The following is an 18,900-nucleotide window of genomic DNA, read 5'->3' on the forward strand; positions in this document are numbered from 1 at the left end:
TGTAAAGTAAAAAATAATTTTCAATTTTATTAACTGAAAAAAGTATAAATAGATTCTACAGAGATAATGGTCTAGTGCTACAATGAGTCACAATATTTAATTATTCGGTGGAAAAGAAAATATTCTTAAAGATTAAAGAGAAAACGCGCTTTACTAAATCTCCTCTCCTCTATATATATGAAGGAGAGGTGATGAGACTTATCTACGAAGCAAATACAATCAAAGAGGCGATAATGACGGATCAACAAGGAGGAACAGTTTTGGGAGGAGTTCGCGATGTCGATCCAAATGCAAACGATCTTCAAGTCGAGAGTCTCGCTCGTTTCGCTGTCGATGAGCACAACAAGAAGGAGGTACACCTTTCTATTTACTCTTCTTCTTTGAATCTGTTTGATCCGATCATTTGAGTTGAGCCCCATTTTATGGTAAATTGAAATCGCTCCAGAGAAAAACATATGATTTTTCATCTCTTTTATTATGTATGCAGAACGTGAGTCTGGAGTACAGGAGGCTCATCGGTGCGAAAACGCAGGTTGTGGCAGGAACGATGCACCATCTGACTGTGGAGGTGGCTGATGGTGAGAAGAAGAAGGTGTACGAGGCCAAGGTTTTGGAGAAGGCCTGGGAGAATCTCAAGAAGTTGGAGTCCTTCAACCACCTTCACGATGTTTAGCTTCAAAACACATCGCATTCTACGTGATAATTAAGAGTCCCGGTTTAACCATTGGGTTAACTCGTTAAATAATAAGTGAATGTGAAATTCTACTCCATGTGTTTGATTTGATGTTGGTATGTGTAATGGAACTAGTATGGTGTTTATCTATTAGTACTTTCGTTTTGTGTATTTATTGCAAGTTGCAAACTTCTACTAGACCTGATAATAGCTTAGAGGTGATGAGTATCTCCTTGACGTTACAAAATCATCTTTATCAACAACAGATGTTTTACTTGAATTCGATTCAAAATGCACATTCAGACCATTTTATAAGATTATGATCAAGCTGAGACCAGAGTCTAAACCTGCTTCCTCTGTCTTTAGTCTGAAACAGAACAAACGTAGAGATTACTTTGTCCTCACATTACCAGAAGCAGACAGTTATACATATCACCTATATTTTCTTCACTATGATCATAAGTATGGAGCATAACACGACTCTGAACAGAAATTGCGATAAGTGAAACCCAAGTCTTCCAGCCAAATAGATCGAGGTTGGGTTTAACCATCTTGTTCATTGCAGCTCTGAACGACCAATCAAAAAAAAAAAATCGTTGAACAAAGCATACCCCTTCTCTGTCATATATAGATATCTACAGTAACACATCTGTGAAATGATTTAATGAACATTGCCATTTTTTTCTAACGAACTTTTTTGATTGACTACATCTGTAATCTGTTCCACGTTCTTAGTTAGCTGTCGCCGGATTTATTTGTTAGGCTCAATAGAACTCCGGTGCTGAGAGACAGTGCCACGATACCAAGTGATGCCTCGGTTGATACATGGAAGCCTGCAAGGAGAAAAGATATGTTGGTGGCTTTGTTCAAGAAGGAATTGTGGATGAATGGAAATATATTATACCAAAGAAATCGAGGATCATCTTGCATCCGATGAACCCAAGAACCACTGCTATTGATGGCTGGTTAAAAGCAAAGAGACAAAAGTTAGCTACAAAATCATACTTTGTCCTATAGGTCCCTAGTGAGCATTACTGCCAATGACCCCAGTTAAAGGAACTGTCATATGATACCTGCAAGTATTCCAGGTCGTCCATTCCTTCAGAAATCAGGGTATAGAGAGACCTTAGTCCTGCACGCAAAAAATAATTGAACTTACCATGAATCTTTCCCCTATAATTCAATTCTAATATCCAAGAAGGTTAGGAAGCAGCATCAATACTAATTAAGTATGGACAAGAAATTATTACCTAGGATTGCAAAGAGATTAGAGGTCAAGACAATAAAAGGATCCCTTGTAACTCCAAAAACAGCTGGTATTGAGTCAACCTAAGATAATGGACAACCAGTGTCAGCCTTTTGCTTCAATTTTTTCAAGAGCCAACAAAAGATTCAAAAAAGTGGTGATGGAGGATACAGCAAATGCTATGTCACTGAGCTCGATCACTGCTACTGTGAGAAGCAATGGTGTCGCCTGCCAAAATGTTTTTGAGATCATTTAGAATCCATTAAAAAAAGATGAATATTTTTGACCATGGAATTTTCGAACAAGAAGACTTAAAATAATGAAAATTTAGTCATATACTCACTTTCCAAATGCCATCATGCTTTGTGAAAAACCGGTTCCCATCGTAAGTTGCTGCTCACAGTTGAAAACATAAGAAAGAATTAAAATATATCAGCTACAGAAACATTTTAAACAGCATTAGCACTGAGACGCATAACTACTCATAATCCAATGAAATGAACTTTTGTAGGTAATAAACATAAGCAGCTAGCAGGAACAGGAAGAAAAAGACTGGTTAGTAAAATATTACACGTGACAGGAATAAATCTCTGGCATGTCTTCACAACGAAGTTGTCCGATAGATCTGTATCATCTTCTTCACTTGAAAACAACTGTATAACACACAAAAAATTAAATGTCAAGCACCCTTTACATTCCATACCAATAGTTGCGGTGTAATTATAGAGAGGTAATATGCACCTTGAAAGACGAATATAAGAGAACTGCTGCAAGCAGTAGGTTGACTGCTTCAAATTTCTGAAAGAGAAAGTAGGGAGGATTTAGAATCAAACGAGACAAATTAATAAACAAATTTCGAATTAAGCACATGACTCACCTGAAGAGTAGCTGTTCCTATTAATATGAGGGTGAAGCGAAAGATAACTGCACCAGCTACACCATAGGAAAGCACCCGATTCTATAGAAAGGAAACAGAAATCAGATTACTATGTGATGGCCAAAGACTAAACTTGTGCGGAGGAGATAATTTGCGTACCTGATACATGAGAGGCACTTTGAAGTACTTGAAGACGAGAACAAAAACAAACAAGTTGTCGACTGACAAGCTTTGTTCCAATAAATATCTGCAAAGAGTTAAAAATCATTATAGGAAATCGCTTTCAGAGCTAAGCGAGCTTGTACATATCATATCTAAAAGCACCTACGCACCCAGCAAAAAACTCAGATGCCTTGCCAACACCATCTTTCAAACCTATTCCGATTCCAAATGCCACCGCAGCGCTTACCTGTTCAGAGATAAATAATGACATTAACGTTTCTTTTACAGAAGGAAAAAAAAAAAAGAAAAGGAGATGGGAAAAGAAGAAACTAACACACAAGGCAACAGTTTTGAAGGAAGTTTTGTAAGTCTCATCTTGTAGAGTAGTATCTCTCAGGTCTTTATCATGTGGTAGAAGATCTCTGCTCTCCTTCTCTGTACTAACACATGTCCCCACAACACACAAATTAAATTATTGTCACTCACAACACAAAGCCTCTCTATCTATTTTTCTCTTTAAGAGGTGCCTTTCTAGGAAAATTAAGATCACAGCCCATGGAAGAAAATGTAAATCTTTGGAGAAGAAGCATATTCACCTGAAGAAGAAGAAGAAGAAAGATCATCTTCCTGATCAGTTCCTGGGGAGCAAGCAATAGGAGAAAGACGACGATTTGCAGCTGAAACAATGGTGGCCCAGAAGCAGCACATTAGATAGAGATATGAATCCGTGCAATTCAAAACACATTGAAATGCTAAAAAGAGAGAGAAAAGAGAGAAACCTGAAACGAGAGAGAAAGGAGACTCAGTCCATCCACGAACTCGGATGTTCGGCGGAATCACCGGAATGCTTACAAAGATTCGATCCGGTTTTGCCGGAGCGAGAACTCCGTGGTGGTGGATAACTGAAGCTAAGCTCATTGCGTTTTTGCGTCAAAATCCAAAAAACATATTCTGCGACTGACCACCATCAATCAATGAATACCATTAAAACGCTGCCGTTTGAAATCTGACCTTTCTGACACAACCCGGTCAGAACTATTACCACCCTTCGCTTGGGTGATCGCTTCGGTCTGCTTATGGTTTTGAGTTTTTTTTTTTGGTTCTTTCCGGTTTTCTAATTTTTGAGTAATCAAAGTAAAATCTAATTTGGTTTCGTTCTAATCGTATAAATCGTATAAATATTAAAGAAAATATGCACGTTAAAGTTTTTTATTTTAACAAAATTTAATAGGATACAAAATATATTTTATCACACTAAAGTTTATGTATTTAATAGGATACGAAAATTAGTTCGCATATTAAATGCAAATTTAAAATAATTCGTATATTTTATAACTAAATAAAAGTTAGTTCGTGTAATTTTTTAAAAATATGTTTACAGTTTAATTACATGTTTAGTTAAATAATAATGTTATCGTCATTTCTATTAATCTGAATTAATTATGTGTAAAACCTACAAATTTAAAATTTTGTATTAGTAGATAAAAAAATTCATATATTTTATTAGCAAATAAAAAATTAATTTATGCACTTTTAAGTAATTTTCCTGTTAATTAATAAAAACTGTGTGATTTATTAGCTTTATTTTTTCAGTAAAGTATTTTTTTATATTTAAGAAGATCAAAATATTAACTAATGAAAAGTGCTACTTTTTCAACAAAAAAAACTAATGAAAGGGCTCGAAAACCTAAACTAGGATACAATCTGTACCGAGTCCCTAGGTATCCATTAAATCTATTTTTTATTATTATCAAACACAACTGGAAGTGAGACTGGAATATAATTTATAAAAATAACTGAAAATATAAAAAGAAAATAAATCAAATGGCTCAGAATTATTAAAAAGATAAATTTATTACAACAAAGACTTTGGTTTGGTTTTCGCCACTCTTCGTTTTTTGGTTTTGTCTGTAAGAAAAGAAAAGAAAAAAAGGTTCGTTTTTTTTCTCTGTCCTCCTACTAAACCAAACCCTAATTAAGATTAGCATTTGACATTTGGGGGAATCGAAACGGCGAGACGTTTGGTTATATTCATAACAAACAACGCACTCCTCACGTTCCTCATCCTCATCGTCTTCGCCTAAAAAGCTCCCACACCTTCAAAACAAAAAAAAACTTTCTCCGGATCTGCATCTCCGTCAACGACTCCGATCAATTTCAATCAGGTTCTCCTTCCCCTCTCTTTCTCATCACTATGATTTAGATTATTCCCTCAAATCGCATTTCCTTTAGGTTTTCTAGATTCAATCCAATTTCTCTCCCTCCGTTGCTCAAAACATGACCTTCCTTATTGTTTATGGTTCGGATTCGCCTCCTTAGCTCATCCTCCGCCTTGGATTTACCGTTTTGACCTTATTCGATCGAAATGAGTCTCTGGAGATATATTGTTCCTTCGTTTATGCGATGGATCTATGCGTTTCTGATATCATCAACGATCCTCCCTCTCAATTTTACATTGAAAAGTCTCTACCTTTGATTGAAATTACCATTTAATCTTTATTTTGTTTTTTGCTATGTAATTTGACTGTTCTCGTTAACTGCAGGGTAACTTTGTTAAATCGAGGGAAAGATGTCTACCGCAGCCAAGACCAAATCTAGAGACAAGAAGGTTGTGAACGAATCACAGAAGACACCGAGTAAAGCCACCATAGGTGCAATAACTACTGGTGGTGCTTACAATCCTCTTTTGGGCACTTTCCAACCCCCCACCGTTGACTCAACTGGCTCCTCCTCGTCGCTTCACAGTAACGGCCGTTTCAGAAACATAGACGAGTCGGATTCCAACTGTGACTCCGCCTCTAATAACGGTAGCTGGTCTGGTGACTCGGAAGACCACAAAGAGAAAGCAGCGCCTACTACCGCGAAACAGGAGACCATTCCCGGAGCTGATAACAATGACAAGCGGGAGAAGATGCGGCTCAAGAACGAGAGAAAGCACCAGCGTCAGAAGGAGAAGCGAGCTCAGGAGTTGCACGAGCGGTGCTGTCAGTTCCTCATGTCGAGGAAGCTCGAGGTCCTTGCTCAGAAGCTCATAGGTATGGGGATTCCTCATGAGAGGGCGACTTACGCTCTTATGTTGAATGAAGGGAAGCTTGAGGAGTCCATTAACTGGCACTTTGATGATGGTGGGGCGAATGTAGCGGATAAGAAGCTGGATCCTACCTCCGGGAACTTGAAACTTGACATATCACAAGAGTTGAGTAGAATCTTGGAGTTGGAAACTAAATATAAGTGCTCCAAGCAGGATGTAGAGAAAGCTGTGGTTACAGCAGAAGGGGACATTGAGAAAGCAGAAGAATCATTAAGAAGACAGAAGCAAGAGCAGTCTGCTGCTTCTATAAAAGTAGAGGATGTTAGTAATAGTGCTTCTGCTAGCAAAGTCTCTTCTGTGCATACAAGTCAGAGCTCTGTAGCCGCCCAGTTGCAACCTAACTCAGGTATGTATCATCATGCAGGGGGCGAAGTAGAGAGAAAGAATATAGGTTACCCGAGAGGATCCAGCTATATTAGTGGAGAATCTGGAAACCAAAGTGTAAATCCGATGGATAAAATTAACATGAGAATGGAGTTGATGAAAATGCAACAGAACGCTGCCATTGAAGAGAAGAAACGCATGTCGTATCAACCACAACCACTGCAACGGCCAACAGAAGGACCACATTATGTGGCGGCTCTAGGTGATCATCATTTCAAGAGAGTACAGCAGCAAGAAATGAGGGAACCAGTTACGGTGATGCAACAACAACGATCTCAATCCGCTAAAACAAATGTGTTACCTGTCTCTACCATGAATACATCCTTTACCGTAGCAGCTACAGCAGCAGCAGCAGCAGGAGGCAGCGGTTGGTACCCTGCAAATAGATCTGAGGTGGCTCAATCCAACGGGTACTTGCCCACAAGAACTCTGCCTCCTACTGATCTTAACCCAAACCTAATGTACCAGCAGCAACTTCAGTATCAACAATATCAAGGCCAAATGAACAATGGACACAGAATGGCAGGGGCTTCTTCACCGCATACTGTGGCTCCAGCTGCTTCTCTTGGGCTCTTCTCGGGCTATGGATCAACACCTTCATCTGGGCTGGAGTGGAGTACAGATGGGTCAGCAGCCAAATCGGATTACAACAACATCGATTGGAGTTTAGACAGAGGCCTAGCTTGTCCGAGACCAAACCAACAGCAGTACATGGAAGCATCCCCATACGAAACAAACATGAATGGAAGGACAAGGATGATGGGGAACGGGAACGGGATGAGCATGGCAATGGGAGCTCAGGAAGCTGCTTTAGTAGGGAATGGGAGAGAGTGGACATCACCGTTTGAGGGTAAAGATCTGTTTAGTTTGTCTAGACAGTATGTACCTCCTTCTCTTTGAATATGAAAGTTGCTTCTAGAATAATGAAAAATGCAATGGGTGAGAGAGAGAGAGAGAGAGAGTAAGATGATGGATGGATGGATGGAATGTTATGAGTTTGTGGTTACTAGTGTTTCTTGCTTGTTTGCTCAAAAATGGATCTTTCAAATTTCCTAAATATTTTAATCCCAGCATACATAACATTGGGAAGCTATCAATAGGCGACCATAAAACTCGCATATGATAATCTGAGGTTTTAACAGCAATTCGCCTTAGACAAGAAGTAAAGTAGACGCTAGTTTAAACACAAAAGTAGGTCTTACAACATGAAGGAGACGACATAAGAAACACATAAAACCATACAAGTAACAGGACAGGAAGACCGTGAATGACACTTAAACTGTGAACTCGACATCTTTTCATGTAAAAGGGGTCTTCGAGTCTCTAGATTTTGTTAAACGCAACAATGTCGACACTTTGGATGTACTCATTGTTAGGCTCTGAGGTGAGATGGTCTTCAATGAGGTTGTCGACAGAGACGAGGTCATCATCAATTGTCATCATTATAGTGAGTTTCTTTATCCCGTAACCAACCGGTACCAGTTTTGCTGCAAGTAAGTTTTCTCACATCATCAGAGGAGAAAAAGAACACTTAAAATCTTATATCTTGTGTTGGGATGGATATGCAGATTGATATTGAAATCTGTTTTTTGACTTACAAGCTCCCCAATAGAGACCAGGCATCTGAACACTACGGACAGCTTCTTCCAACTTCTTCATATCGGTTTCATCATCCCATGGCTTTACATCAAGTAGCACAGATGACTTTCCACCTAACAACAAAAACAAGTAAAAAGAGAGGATCTGAAGATTTATTTCCAGCTCAGTGGCAAGCATTCCACATAAAAAAAAAGTGAGAAGCTACACCTCTAACTCTCAATTCAGTGCATGAAATCGGAAGATGTCTGTGGTGTTTCCCACAATTTCTATAGGAGCAGTGTCAAAAACTAGAGAAAGACTTACTCTCTTTAGGTTTCTTGGTATGTTTCTTAGCAGCTTCCCTCTCCTCTGCAGCCTTTTTCTCATCTTCTGTCTCGTCAGCAAAAAGATCAATATCATCATCATCATCAGCAACAGCATCAGCTCTAGCAGCAGCAGGTGCCTACTCAAAGAGTTAATGGAAACAAAGTTTAAAACTAAACTCATTCTAAAAAATAAAAGCAACATAAGTAGTCCGTTATATAAATAATTTTTCAAAATTTCTAGATTACTTCAAATACCAAAGTGTTTTGACAGTGTAAGAACCATGATTAAAGCCAACAAGAGCTTTCCATTTATAGCTAGCTAATACCTCTGTTTTCGGAGTTCCGGACTGAGCAACACCGCCACCAATTTTCACTCCGACAGCTTTCCCGGGAAAACTAGTTAAAGTATAAAAGAATTTAATCATTGTCGGAAGAACAAATCTTATAGGTACTAAGTAAAGGTTATAGTCTTACAGAACATCAACAAGAAAAATAAAATAAAAAAGAGAGTACTACTATACGAACCTTTTAGCAAGATGGGAAGCAACGGTATCATACCACTTGCTAACGTTTGGGAAACCATCACCTGGTTTCTCCAACACGGCAGCGTAAACCTTCACATCATCCACTGAAAGCTTATCGCTGAAAATATAAATTTAAAGAAACATTTCAGGCTCTCTAGGTGACACTAATTATTCAGCAAAATACAAAAAAAAAAAAAAGATGCTAGTTTACCCGGAGATGTAAGTTTTCCCCGAGAGGTGTTCCTCAACGGTTTTGAGACCTTGCTCTGTGTGGAGATTTGAAAACGTAATCGCCATCGATCCTCAAATTATTATGCTGAAGCGGAAGTGACAGAGAGAATATGCCGCTTTAAAAAGACTGTTTGTGTGTGTGTAAAACTCTAGAAACTCCTAAACCAGTCAGACCGGTCTAACGGGGAAATAAACTGGTCTGAAAGTCTTTTTAAAAGATTGCTTCCAGTGGACCCTCCTTCCTTTCTAGAGGCATCCACGCTTCAAAACTCCACTACACGTTTCAATGCTTACACATTTCTTACTTCTCATCTTATTACATCCACTCATGAATACATTTAAATCGTTGTCGGAAGAGTAAATTATATTTACAATCACACTCTTTTAGTTCTACATTCAAAAATTCTGCCAAAATTTGTTCCAGGGGAAAGAATTACTTAAGCAATACAATGTTACTCCATAGTTGAACGTAGAGTCTCTCATCCAAAGTGATAGTACTAATCTAAAGGCGACATGGAAGTTGGAACTAATCAATATAAGTCTCATCCGAAGTTTAAGGTCCCAGAGAAAGTGTCACTCATGATGTTGGTTTGGTTTGGTTTTAGTATATTACCAAATCAAAGAAGTTGGTTTGAAGAGCACAATCTTGATTTTCACAGCTTCTCTGTTGCAGATAGAGCCTCGTCCTCCGTTGCATCATCAAGCTTGCCACCATTCATCTCAGAACTGACAATATGTGCCTCCTTTGACCTCCATTCTTCTCTAAGCCCAGTTACTAACTCAGCACCTAAAGAAGCATCTAATCGCAAACCCTTTTCCTGCATCTCTCTGTACCAATCATAAGCTCCCATACAATCCTTCTTCTCACAATGCCCTTTCACCAGTATGTTATACGTATCAGCTTCAGGATCCAGTCCTCGGGTTTTCATCTCGTTAAACAAACCTCTAGCCTCGCTGAGCTTTCCTACTTTCAGCTGTCCCATGATCAAGCTGTTATAACTCGTCTTATCCAAATCGATTCCCTTCTCCATCATCTGGCTCTGTACTTTCAAAGCCTTATCCATTTCTCCATGCACGGCGTAGCAATGAAGAACTCCGTTGTAAACTAACAAGTCTGGTTCCAACGACATCTCTCCAAATATTTTCTCAGTGAGTTCTACACCCTCCTTGCTGCACAAGCCGATTAAAAGATGATATGTCTTCAAATTGGGTTTTATTCCCGATCCTTTCATCATTTCATACAGTGCGATACATTTTTGCACGTTTCCAGCACGTTCGTATCCAGATATCAGCGAGTTATACGTGAATATATCTGGTACAAAGCCCTTTCTTGAGATTTCGAGAAACAACTCTTCAGCTTCTGCTAATTTTCCGTTCATGGACAACCCATTAATGAGTGTGTTATAAGTCACCAAGTTCAAATATATTCCCTTTGTTAGCATCTCCTGAGAAAACCGAAAAGCATCTTCTATCTTCCCCTTTGAGCAACAGCCATCGATCAACATGTTATATATCCTTACGTTAGGTGAAACTCCTCTGTCTTCCATATCTCTCTTAACAATCTCAGCTTCAAGAAGTTTGGAGCCTTTGCACAAACAATTTATCAGATTCCCGTAGCTAACTACATTTGGCATCGTCCCGTTGTTTTCCATTTCTTTGAGAATGTCGAAACACTTATCAAACTCACCCTTCCTCCCGTATCCCCCGATCAAGATGTTATACGTCTCCACGCTAGGAGAAACTCCTTTTAGTTTCATCTTGTTAACCTCTTGCTCACCATTCTCCATCTCCCCCAGTTCACAAAACCTCTTAACCAAACAATTGTACGCCAAATGAGATGGCTTCATCCCTTGATTCTCCATCATTTGGATTTTCATCCGAGCTCCGACCAAATCACCTTTTCGACAGTATCCATCAACCATCGTGTTATAAATAACCTCGTTCGGGACAAGCCCCTTACCCATTTCCACCCCCAGAATCTCCTCCGCCTTCTCTATCTTCCCTTCTTTGCACAACGCGTTCAACAAAATGCTACACGTATAAGCATTCATCTTCACCCCGGAATCAACAGCCGCCTCATAAACACCCAAAGCAGCCTCAGCTTTCTCATTGCTCGAATAACCAACAAACAGAATACTCAACGTGAACGCATCAGGCACAAAGCCATGATCTTTCATCTCCTTCAACACATTCTCAGCATCCTCCACCATTCTCGCGTTAAACATCCCTTTTAGCAACGTATTGAACGTAACAAGATTCGGATCAACACCACCCCTTCTCATTCGGTCTCTCACCTTGAAAGTCTTCTCAAGACTCCCACTTTTGCAATACCCGTCGATCAAAGTGTTATACGTTATCAAAGTAGGGACCAATCTTCTCTGGAGCATTTCGTCGAACAGGTTCTCTGCATCACTCACCCTCCCCGATTTACACAGCCCATCGATAAGAACGTTATAAACAAACACAGTGGGGGAGATTCTATCTCGCTTCAAGCGGTTGAAAAGCTCTAAACCTTTGCCTAAATCGCTCAATTTCACGGCGGCGTAAACTGCTTTCCCGAACATGAACTTGCTCGGACGATAATCGGATTCGAGGAGATTCAGAAACACGTTGATCGTCACTCTGAACTGCTTCGCCTTCCCGAGATGATCGAAGAAAAGCGTTAACGAATCGGAGCCGGGGGTGATACCTTCGCTCCTCAAGGCGAAGAACAAGTCGGCGGCTTCGGGGATCATGTTCGATTCCGTTAGCACGGAGAAGAGCAAGTAGGAGAAGTCGTTCTTCAGCGACGGAGATGATGAGAGCGAGAAGGCGGAGAAGAGCTCTCTCGGCGACGTGAAAGGGGAAGAGCCTGATCGGACGAGCGACGTGAGAGCCCCGCGCGCCGGCTCGATTCGGTTCTGCTGGAGAAGTACTCGGAGATCCCGGAGCTTTTCGTGTCGATCTCCTTCTCCGGTGACGGGATTCAGAGGCAGGGATTGGTCGGATTGAGAGTAGGGTTCTGGATGAGTCGTATCGGAGGATGTAGAGAAGAGACGGCGACATGAGCATAACGAGGCAGACTTTGCCAGCTTCACGGTGGCGTAACGAGAAGATTTCGAAACGAGTCGTCGTAAGCGAGTCACCATCTTTAGAGGTTCCGGAGACACTCGGCAAGAGTGAAGACTGAAGACACCTAAATCTTACTGAATTAACTCATTTTAAATCAGGAGGAGAATGGGCCGACGGAAAATAAGAAAGAGAAATGGGCTTGATATGGACTTTTCTTCTTGCCCAATCAAATCGAACACATGTTTCCGAAAACTGGTGTGAACATCTATCAATCACCTTTTACACATAACGCCGATTTCTTTCTGAATAAATTATCCGACATTTGATGCACGAAGATAAAAGTTTCAAAATGTACGTATGTTTATTCGGGCAAAATCCAGTACAGAGGTATAATATAATAAGTCGAACATGGTTGATACTTGAATTAAAAACCAAGTTTTTTTTTGTCTGGACATAAAGTGAAAAAGTAATTCTGCAACGTTTCTACAACGTCGTCGGAATTATATTGTCGGTTAATGGTAAATAAAGTTGAATAAAGTTATTAAAACAGTTCTTTAGTAACGACGTAATGGAATTGATACGCGATGGAGCCAGAGAGTGGCATCTATGGCCACTGTCCCACACTCTCACTTGTCACATCAAAATGAAAAAAGTAGTGTCTATTGTGTTGCATTGTTTCTAACAGTAACAAAAAAATGTAACAATAAAAGTTACAAATTTTAGTTTACATCAATCCTGTTAATCAACTTTGACACTTTGTGAATGTTTTATCACTAGTATCTGAATTTATTTATTAAAATTCGTGCTCAATTTGGAATTGGAATTTGAAATTTGAACTTTGGTTGCCGTAAAATAAAACAAAGTTGAAATAGTGGTAGACGTGCACATAATCCATATTATATTCTGACATTTTTAGGACAGAGCATTTGTCTTTTTGTGTCAGATAGTACATGGGAGTTATTGAGAAAACGAATAAATTTAATAATAAAGAGGACTTTGGTTAGATTCTTTAACGAAAAACCAGGTTTTGTGGTGTGGACACTTTCCCCTGTACATTTGGTTTTACATTCTTTTTATGAAACTAATACAATAGAATTGTGTAATTCTAGTGATGACGACAAAAGTTAGAAGTTTATTAGCATTAATTGTAAATACTTTACCATTAAATGGTGGTTAACTACTACTCTGACCAGGTTAGCATCTTTAGGAAAAGCTTATTTATTAGGCTTTGAAAAAGTATTGAGATATCTCACTCTTTTGGACCCGCCTGAGTGTTGTGTTCATGTAAGATCTTCTCAAACCCCTCTTTCTCTTTGGTCTCTCCTTTTTATTTATATATTTAGCTTTTCGTTTTGGCTGGCCTCTGGGTTCAAGCCATTTTTCTCAGCCAAACTTTTCCCACCGCCTCTCCTTATCAGCTGCTATTATTGGCTTCTTCCTTTTTTAGGTCATTATTATCTCACCCTTTTTACCAAATGTTTGAATTATTCTCTTTTAAACGTGGCCGTGGTGTAGACTAATCTTCCCTAAGATCTCCGTTTATATTTTGCTCTTTTCAGGGTCTTCTTCTCAAGAATGAGCTGATTGTACTCACAGAAGAATTCATTGTACCTCACTAGTGGTAGGTAACCTCGTTTTCCCCATGTTTAACTGTTTACTCTTTAAAAAATTCTGTTGTTTTTTCTTTGGGCATATTTTTATTTGCTTCTTGGGAAAGTTTACTCATCTCATCTAAAAAGAAGAAGTTTACTCATCTCTGCCTAAAAGGTTTAGGTTTAGACTCCATAAAATTTCTCAAAAAACTAAGAACAAGAGCCATATAGTTTCTTTTACCTTTTGTCCATAAGGTCTTTTTTGTTTGTTAACAAATAGTACTCTTTTTCCTGAGATTCAGAGCCACTGTTGTCAAATGGATGCTAGTAGCAATGGAATAGCAGAAAGGAAGAGTACGAATGGAGGAAGAGAAGTTGTCATCAATGTTTCCGGCGAGGAACCATCAAGAGTTTCTTTTAAGATGGATTCACCAGAGACCGAGAAAGCAGTGTCCACCAACACCAACAAGAGCTCCTCTCCTGAAACCTCCAAGCAGCTTATTGGTAGCCCTAACAAGCCTCCTAGAGCTCCTCCAAACCACCCGAGCAGCGAAGGTTTAACTCAGAGGAGATCTTTTGCTAGATCGGTTTACTCCAAACCCAAGTCCCGGTTTGTCGAACCATCTACCCCCGTAGACGCAACTAACCTAGAGGGGGAAGTTAAGGAGCCGCTCGGTGCTGTTATTTCCATTAGCAGAGGTTCTCCGAACAACAAATCAACAAGGAGCGCCGGTTCAGCAACGCCGAGCAAAGCAGCCGAGGTGGAGAAAGACGAAGACGAAGAGATCTACAAGAAGGTGAAGCTCAGCAAAGAGATGCGGAGAAGAGTGACCCCACTGACGTTGATAGAGCTAGCTTTCTTTATAGCGGTGTTAAGCTCCCTGGTCGCTAGCTTAACCATCGACGTCCTCAAAACCTACACCATGTGGGGGCTAGAAGTGTGGAAATGGTGCGTGCTCGTGATGGTCACGTTCAGCGGGATGCTGGTGACGAACTGGTTCATGCACCTCGTCGTCTTCCTCATCGAGACCAACTTTCTCCTGAGGAGGAAAGTGCTCTACTTTGTGCACGGGTTGAAGAAGAGCGTGCAAGTCTTCATATGGCTCAGCTTGGTCCTCGTGGCTTGGGTGTTTCTCTTCAACCGCGACGTGCATCGATCCTCTACAGCCACGAAGATCCTCACCGCTATAACACGGACTCTCATCTCCCTCCTCACGGGAGCCTTCCTCTGGCTGGTGAAAACGCTCTTGCTTAAAATCCTGGCGGCGAACTTCAACGTGGTTAACTTCTTCGACAGGATTCAAGAATCTGTTTTCCACCAGTACGTGCTCCAGACGCTCTCCGGTCCTCCGCTTATGGAGGAGGCGGAGAGGGTCGGGCGGGAGCCGAGCACGGGGCATTTGAGTTTCACCAGCGTGGGGAAGAAAGGAACGGTTAAAGGGAAGAAAGTGATTGACATGGGGAAAGTTCATAGGATGAAGCGTGAGAAAGTATCTGCGTGGAATATGAGGGTTCTTGTCGAAGCCGTTAGGACTTCTGGTCTCTCTACGATCTCTGACACGTTGGATGAGACGGCTTACGGTGATGGGAAAGAGCAGGCTGAGAAAGGAGAGATTACTAGTGAGATGGAGGCTTTGGCTGCTGCTTACCATGTCTTTAGAAATGTCGCTCAGCCTCTCTGCAGGTGAGAATAACAACAATGTTCCTAATGCTTTTTAACTCTTATACCTGCGGGTTTGGGTGGTTCGGTTCAACATAAATTTTACCAAATTAACCTGTAATAAAATTTGGTTCGGTATACAGTTAGTTTGGCTTTTGAAAATACTACCAAAGCTTTTGATTTTCTATTAGATTTTGGTTTAATTTTGTTAAATTTCCTGAAAAATTCTGTTAATTTCGGTTAGTTCGGTTCAAAATTTTGGTCAATTTATAGTATTATTTTATAAACGAAAACTGTACCGAAAACCGAATTTTTTTTCTAAAACCTACCGAATCGAACCAAACTTCTAACCGAACTAACTGAGCCTAATGGTTTCGGTTCGGCGTGTCCAGTTTGGACAAAAAATCCTAGGCCTAATTCTTGTGTATTCTGTAATGATAATCTCTTGTCTTGGTTTGTTGTCTCAGCTACATAGAGGAAGAAGACCTGCTTAGGTTCATGATTAAAGAAGAGGTTGATCTCGTGTTCCCTTTGTTTGACGGTGCTGCTGAGACCGGGAGAATCACCAGAAAAGCTTTCACAGAATGGGTGGTAAGTCTCCTCAAAACACGTTCATGCTCTTTGTTTTCTTGATGTTAACCACTTTTTGTTGTGTTTGCTATTTTGATCAGGTTAAGGTGTACACTAGCAGGAAAGCTCTAGCACATTCCTTAAACGACACAAAAACAGCGGTTAAGCAGTTAAACAAACTCGTGACAGCGATCTTGATCGTTATTACGATCGTCATTTGGCTGCTGCTACTAGAAGTAGCAACGACCAAAGTTTTGCTGTTCTTCTCCACTCAACTCGTTGCTCTTGCTTTTATAATCGGAAGCACTTGCAAGAACCTCTTTGAGTCCATTGTGTTTGTCTTCGTCATGCATCCTTTTGATGTCGGTGATCGCTGCGTTGTCGACGGTGTCCCGGTAAAAAACTCTCCACCGAAGATCCGTTTCATTCAATATATTATACGTTTAGCTTTGTTACATGGTTGAAGTTTATTTACAGATGCTGGTTGAAGAAATGAATCTGTTAACGACGGTGTTCTTGAAACTCGACAACGAGAAAGTGTATTATCCGAACAGTGTTTTGGCCACGAAACCGATAAGCAACTACTTCAGAAGTCCAGATATGGGAGAAACTGTGGAGTTCTCTATCGCATTTTCAACACCAGTCTCTAAGATTGCACATCTCAAAGAAAGAATCGCTGAGTAAGTAGTATCATTTGAAACTCTTCTTGTGGGATTAGTTTTAGATCAAATCTTGAAAGAGTTATTTGGGTTTGGTGTGTGGAAACAAATCAGGTACTTGGAGCAGAACCCGCAGCATTGGTCACCGATACACACGGTGGTGGTTAAGGAGATAGAGAACATGAACAAGCTGAAGATGGCTCTATACAGCAACCACACCATCACGTTTCAGGAATACAGAGAGAGGAATATCAGAAGAACCGAGCAGTCTTTGGCGATTAAGAAAATGTTGGAGGATCTTCACATCGATTACACTCTCCTTCCTCAACAAGTCCTTCTCACCAAGCTCGACAAAAATTAGAGTAGAAAACTGGTTTGGTTTTTTACTTTTTTTACTAAACCGTTTTTTAAGAGATTATTATCAAATGTTGCAGTACTCTGTTTTATCTTAGACTTTTTAGAGTAGAAGATGAAATCAATATTCCAAAACTCCTAAACCGACCCAAGTCAGTTCCCCATATTTTAACATATAAGACCTCGGGAATCACATTGGTCTGATATTTCAGTAGATGATGATAAGAATCTGTTTTATTAGTTTCAATATAAGTTCAGATTACTATATTACATGCATGTAGAGTCTTATTTGCATGATTTCTGGTTACGTATTAAGTAGTATTGATTAGTCATGTGATCTTTTGAACTTCATTTCATGCTCAAAGGGACGACACAGAGCTTTGGTCATACATGCATATCGTGCTATTCACTTTGTTTTTTTTTTTGTTTAATGGCTCTTCGTTTAATTATTCTATTAAATGTAAGGTTGGTTGATCCAAAACTATAAACTCATAACTAATTAATCATAATGCTCACTATTATTTACTTATTATGCTATATACATTCCAATAACTATCAAACCAAATATATTTAATCGATTCAGATACAATTTTTTTTAATATTTAAAATTATGTTTCTTAGAAATATTATAAAAATAATCTAATAATATAAAAAATCTATTTTTGTGAAACAAGAAAAAAATCTACAAAAACTTATTTTGGAGAACGGATGGAATATTGTTCTGAACCGCTGGACATGCTCAAACTAGACAAGAAGGGCATTAATATTCTCTACGTGTCGCATGCATGTGGTACCAATGCAATATGCGCGTCTGTGTATAATTAAGGCCTATAATTAACGTATCCATCATTCAATGATCTCAATACAATGTAATTTACTTAAATTCATTACGTATTATGTGCAATCATTAATTAGGAGTGAGTGGGAGTATTGTTGTATGCAAATACATTTCACGATCTTTGATTCGATAATTTACTTCGTTAACTATCCTTAGTTGTTGATTTGGCAACAAGAAATAAGCGTTCTTGGCGGAATAATTTAATCCGCCGCATTGAATAAAAATACGCCGTTATATATACTCATCAAACTATTTTGTTTGTTTGACTAGTTGTATTGTATATGACAAAGTTAGCATTTGTAATTTTATAAAAACAAGCATATGTTTTATATATATCTTGGTAACTCACCCATATAACAATATCAATGATAATTTTATAATAGTTTTAGTCTTATATAATCAAGTTCCTCAATAAAAAAAAAGTTGTAAAACCAAAATAAATTAAAATGACTTGACATGGACTGAGAATGGTCCATGTCTACGTGCGACCGTGCGTGTGATATATATTTGCGTTATGTAAAAAATAAATTGATTGTTGAAAGAAGTAATGAGAAAGATTGTAATCGAAACTTTCTTTAAGATGATCAAAGTGAAAAAGAGAAGTAAAGCAAAAGCTCTCTCCCCACTTTCTCTGTTCCCATGGAAGCATCAGTACTTCATGTTCATCCATCTCTACAAATCCTTTCACTTTATTTTAAAACTACACTTTCTTTAATTTTATTTTCTTTTTGCAATTTTATAAAACTTTAATATATTCACGATCCGCTCAATCACCCTTTGCTTCTCACTTGGATATCGAATTTCTCGATTCTCCCTCTCTTTCTTTATACACACCAACCACTTTCACATGTGTATGTATATGCGTGTGCTTCTTTTTTTTTAACAAAAAAATATATTCGAAGCTGAGCTATATATATATATCTATCCAAACAATATAGAATTAGAACGTTTTCTAGAAAACTAAAATTCTATGGGACATTACTGTTTTAAAAAATTTCGAAGTCATTGACTTAAAAAAAATAAACGTACATTCTACATGAAACAATTGCTAGTGAAGCAGCATGTTTATTTGATTTTATTGAAC

The 18,900-nt window shown here is 39.1% G+C and overlaps 6 protein-coding genes across 12 annotated transcripts; 3 read left to right on the forward strand and 3 right to left on the reverse strand.

Annotated features, from left to right (window-relative positions):
• Positions 1 to 191: 191 nt before the first annotated feature.
• On the forward strand, positions 192 to 844 carry LOC108818424 (cysteine proteinase inhibitor 1). The gene is made up of 2 exons (XM_018591392.2): positions 192 to 353; positions 488 to 844. Exons 1-2 carry the CDS (start codon positions 192 to 194, stop codon positions 671 to 673), a joined length of 348 nt encoding a protein of 115 aa, XP_018446894.1. The 3' UTR covers positions 674 to 844.
• A 408-nt stretch (positions 845 to 1,252) lies between these two features.
• LOC108818423 (thylakoid membrane protein TERC, chloroplastic) lies at positions 1,253 to 3,923 on the reverse strand. The gene is made up of 14 exons (XM_018591389.2): positions 3,738 to 3,923; positions 3,555 to 3,635; positions 3,293 to 3,393; positions 3,129 to 3,205; positions 2,956 to 3,043; positions 2,797 to 2,877; positions 2,661 to 2,717; positions 2,491 to 2,572; positions 2,263 to 2,312; positions 2,091 to 2,147; positions 1,924 to 2,002; positions 1,747 to 1,805; positions 1,578 to 1,635; positions 1,253 to 1,506 (listed from the first exon to the last, which is right to left on the reverse strand). Exons 1-14 carry the CDS (start codon positions 3,874 to 3,876, stop codon positions 1,409 to 1,411), a joined length of 1,107 nt encoding a protein of 368 aa, XP_018446891.1. The 5' UTR covers positions 3,877 to 3,923; the 3' UTR covers positions 1,253 to 1,408.
• Positions 3,924 to 4,963: 1,040 nt separating this feature from the next.
• On the forward strand, positions 4,964 to 7,490 carry LOC108816945 (uncharacterized). Of its 3 annotated transcripts, none has more exons than XM_056991223.1 (3): positions 4,969 to 5,123; positions 5,191 to 5,420; positions 5,502 to 7,490. In XM_056991223.1, the coding sequence occupies exon 3, from the start codon at positions 5,528 to 5,530 to the stop codon at positions 7,331 to 7,333; it is 1,806 nt and encodes a 601-aa protein (XP_056847203.1). In that variant the 5' UTR covers positions 4,969 to 5,123; positions 5,191 to 5,420; positions 5,502 to 5,527; the 3' UTR covers positions 7,334 to 7,490. The 3 variants fall into 3 exon arrangements, with proteins under 3 accessions (XP_018445014.1, XP_056847203.1, XP_056847204.1); XM_056991224.1 differs by having other exon boundaries at positions 5,278 to 5,420; XM_018589512.1 differs by lacking the exon at positions 5,191 to 5,420 and having other exon boundaries at positions 4,964 to 5,123.
• Positions 7,491 to 7,530: 40 nt separating this feature from the next.
• On the reverse strand, positions 7,531 to 9,280 carry LOC108816946 (elongation factor 1-beta 1). Its single transcript, XM_018589513.2, has 6 exons — positions 9,073 to 9,280; positions 8,863 to 8,979; positions 8,664 to 8,733; positions 8,336 to 8,474; positions 8,032 to 8,145; positions 7,531 to 7,920 (listed from the first exon to the last, which is right to left on the reverse strand). The coding sequence occupies exons 1-6, from the start codon at positions 9,156 to 9,158 to the stop codon at positions 7,757 to 7,759; spliced, it is 690 nt and encodes a 229-aa protein (XP_018445015.1). The 5' UTR covers positions 9,159 to 9,280; the 3' UTR covers positions 7,531 to 7,756.
• A 155-nt stretch (positions 9,281 to 9,435) lies between these two features.
• On the reverse strand, positions 9,436 to 12,273 carry LOC108816944 (pentatricopeptide repeat-containing protein At5g12100, mitochondrial). Its single transcript, XM_018589511.2, has one exon. It carries the CDS (start codon positions 12,218 to 12,220, stop codon positions 9,746 to 9,748), a length of 2,475 nt encoding a protein of 824 aa, XP_018445013.1. The 5' UTR covers positions 12,221 to 12,273; the 3' UTR covers positions 9,436 to 9,745.
• Positions 12,274 to 13,332: 1,059 nt separating this feature from the next.
• On the forward strand, positions 13,333 to 17,184 carry LOC108816947 (mechanosensitive ion channel protein 10). Of its 5 annotated transcripts, XM_018589515.2 has the most exons (8): positions 13,363 to 13,427; positions 13,518 to 13,590; positions 13,703 to 13,764; positions 14,038 to 15,419; positions 15,863 to 15,986; positions 16,067 to 16,360; positions 16,443 to 16,645; positions 16,739 to 17,184. In XM_018589515.2, exons 4-8 carry the CDS (start codon positions 14,053 to 14,055, stop codon positions 16,983 to 16,985), a joined length of 2,235 nt encoding a protein of 744 aa, XP_018445017.1. In that variant the 5' UTR covers positions 13,363 to 13,427; positions 13,518 to 13,590; positions 13,703 to 13,764; positions 14,038 to 14,052; the 3' UTR covers positions 16,986 to 17,184. The 5 variants fall into 5 exon arrangements, with proteins under 5 accessions (XP_018445018.1, XP_018445017.1, XP_018445020.1 ...); XM_018589516.2 differs by lacking the exon at positions 13,518 to 13,590 and having other exon boundaries at positions 13,333 to 13,427; XM_018589518.2 differs by lacking the exon at positions 13,518 to 13,590 and having other exon boundaries at positions 13,409 to 13,427; positions 13,703 to 13,768.
• Positions 17,185 to 18,900: the final 1,716 nt, after the last annotated feature.

Source organism: Raphanus sativus, chromosome 7 (assembly GCF_000801105.2).
Source record: "Raphanus sativus cultivar WK10039 chromosome 7, ASM80110v3, whole genome shotgun sequence".
Classification (NCBI taxonomy): domain Eukaryota; kingdom Viridiplantae; phylum Streptophyta; class Magnoliopsida; order Brassicales; family Brassicaceae; genus Raphanus; species Raphanus sativus.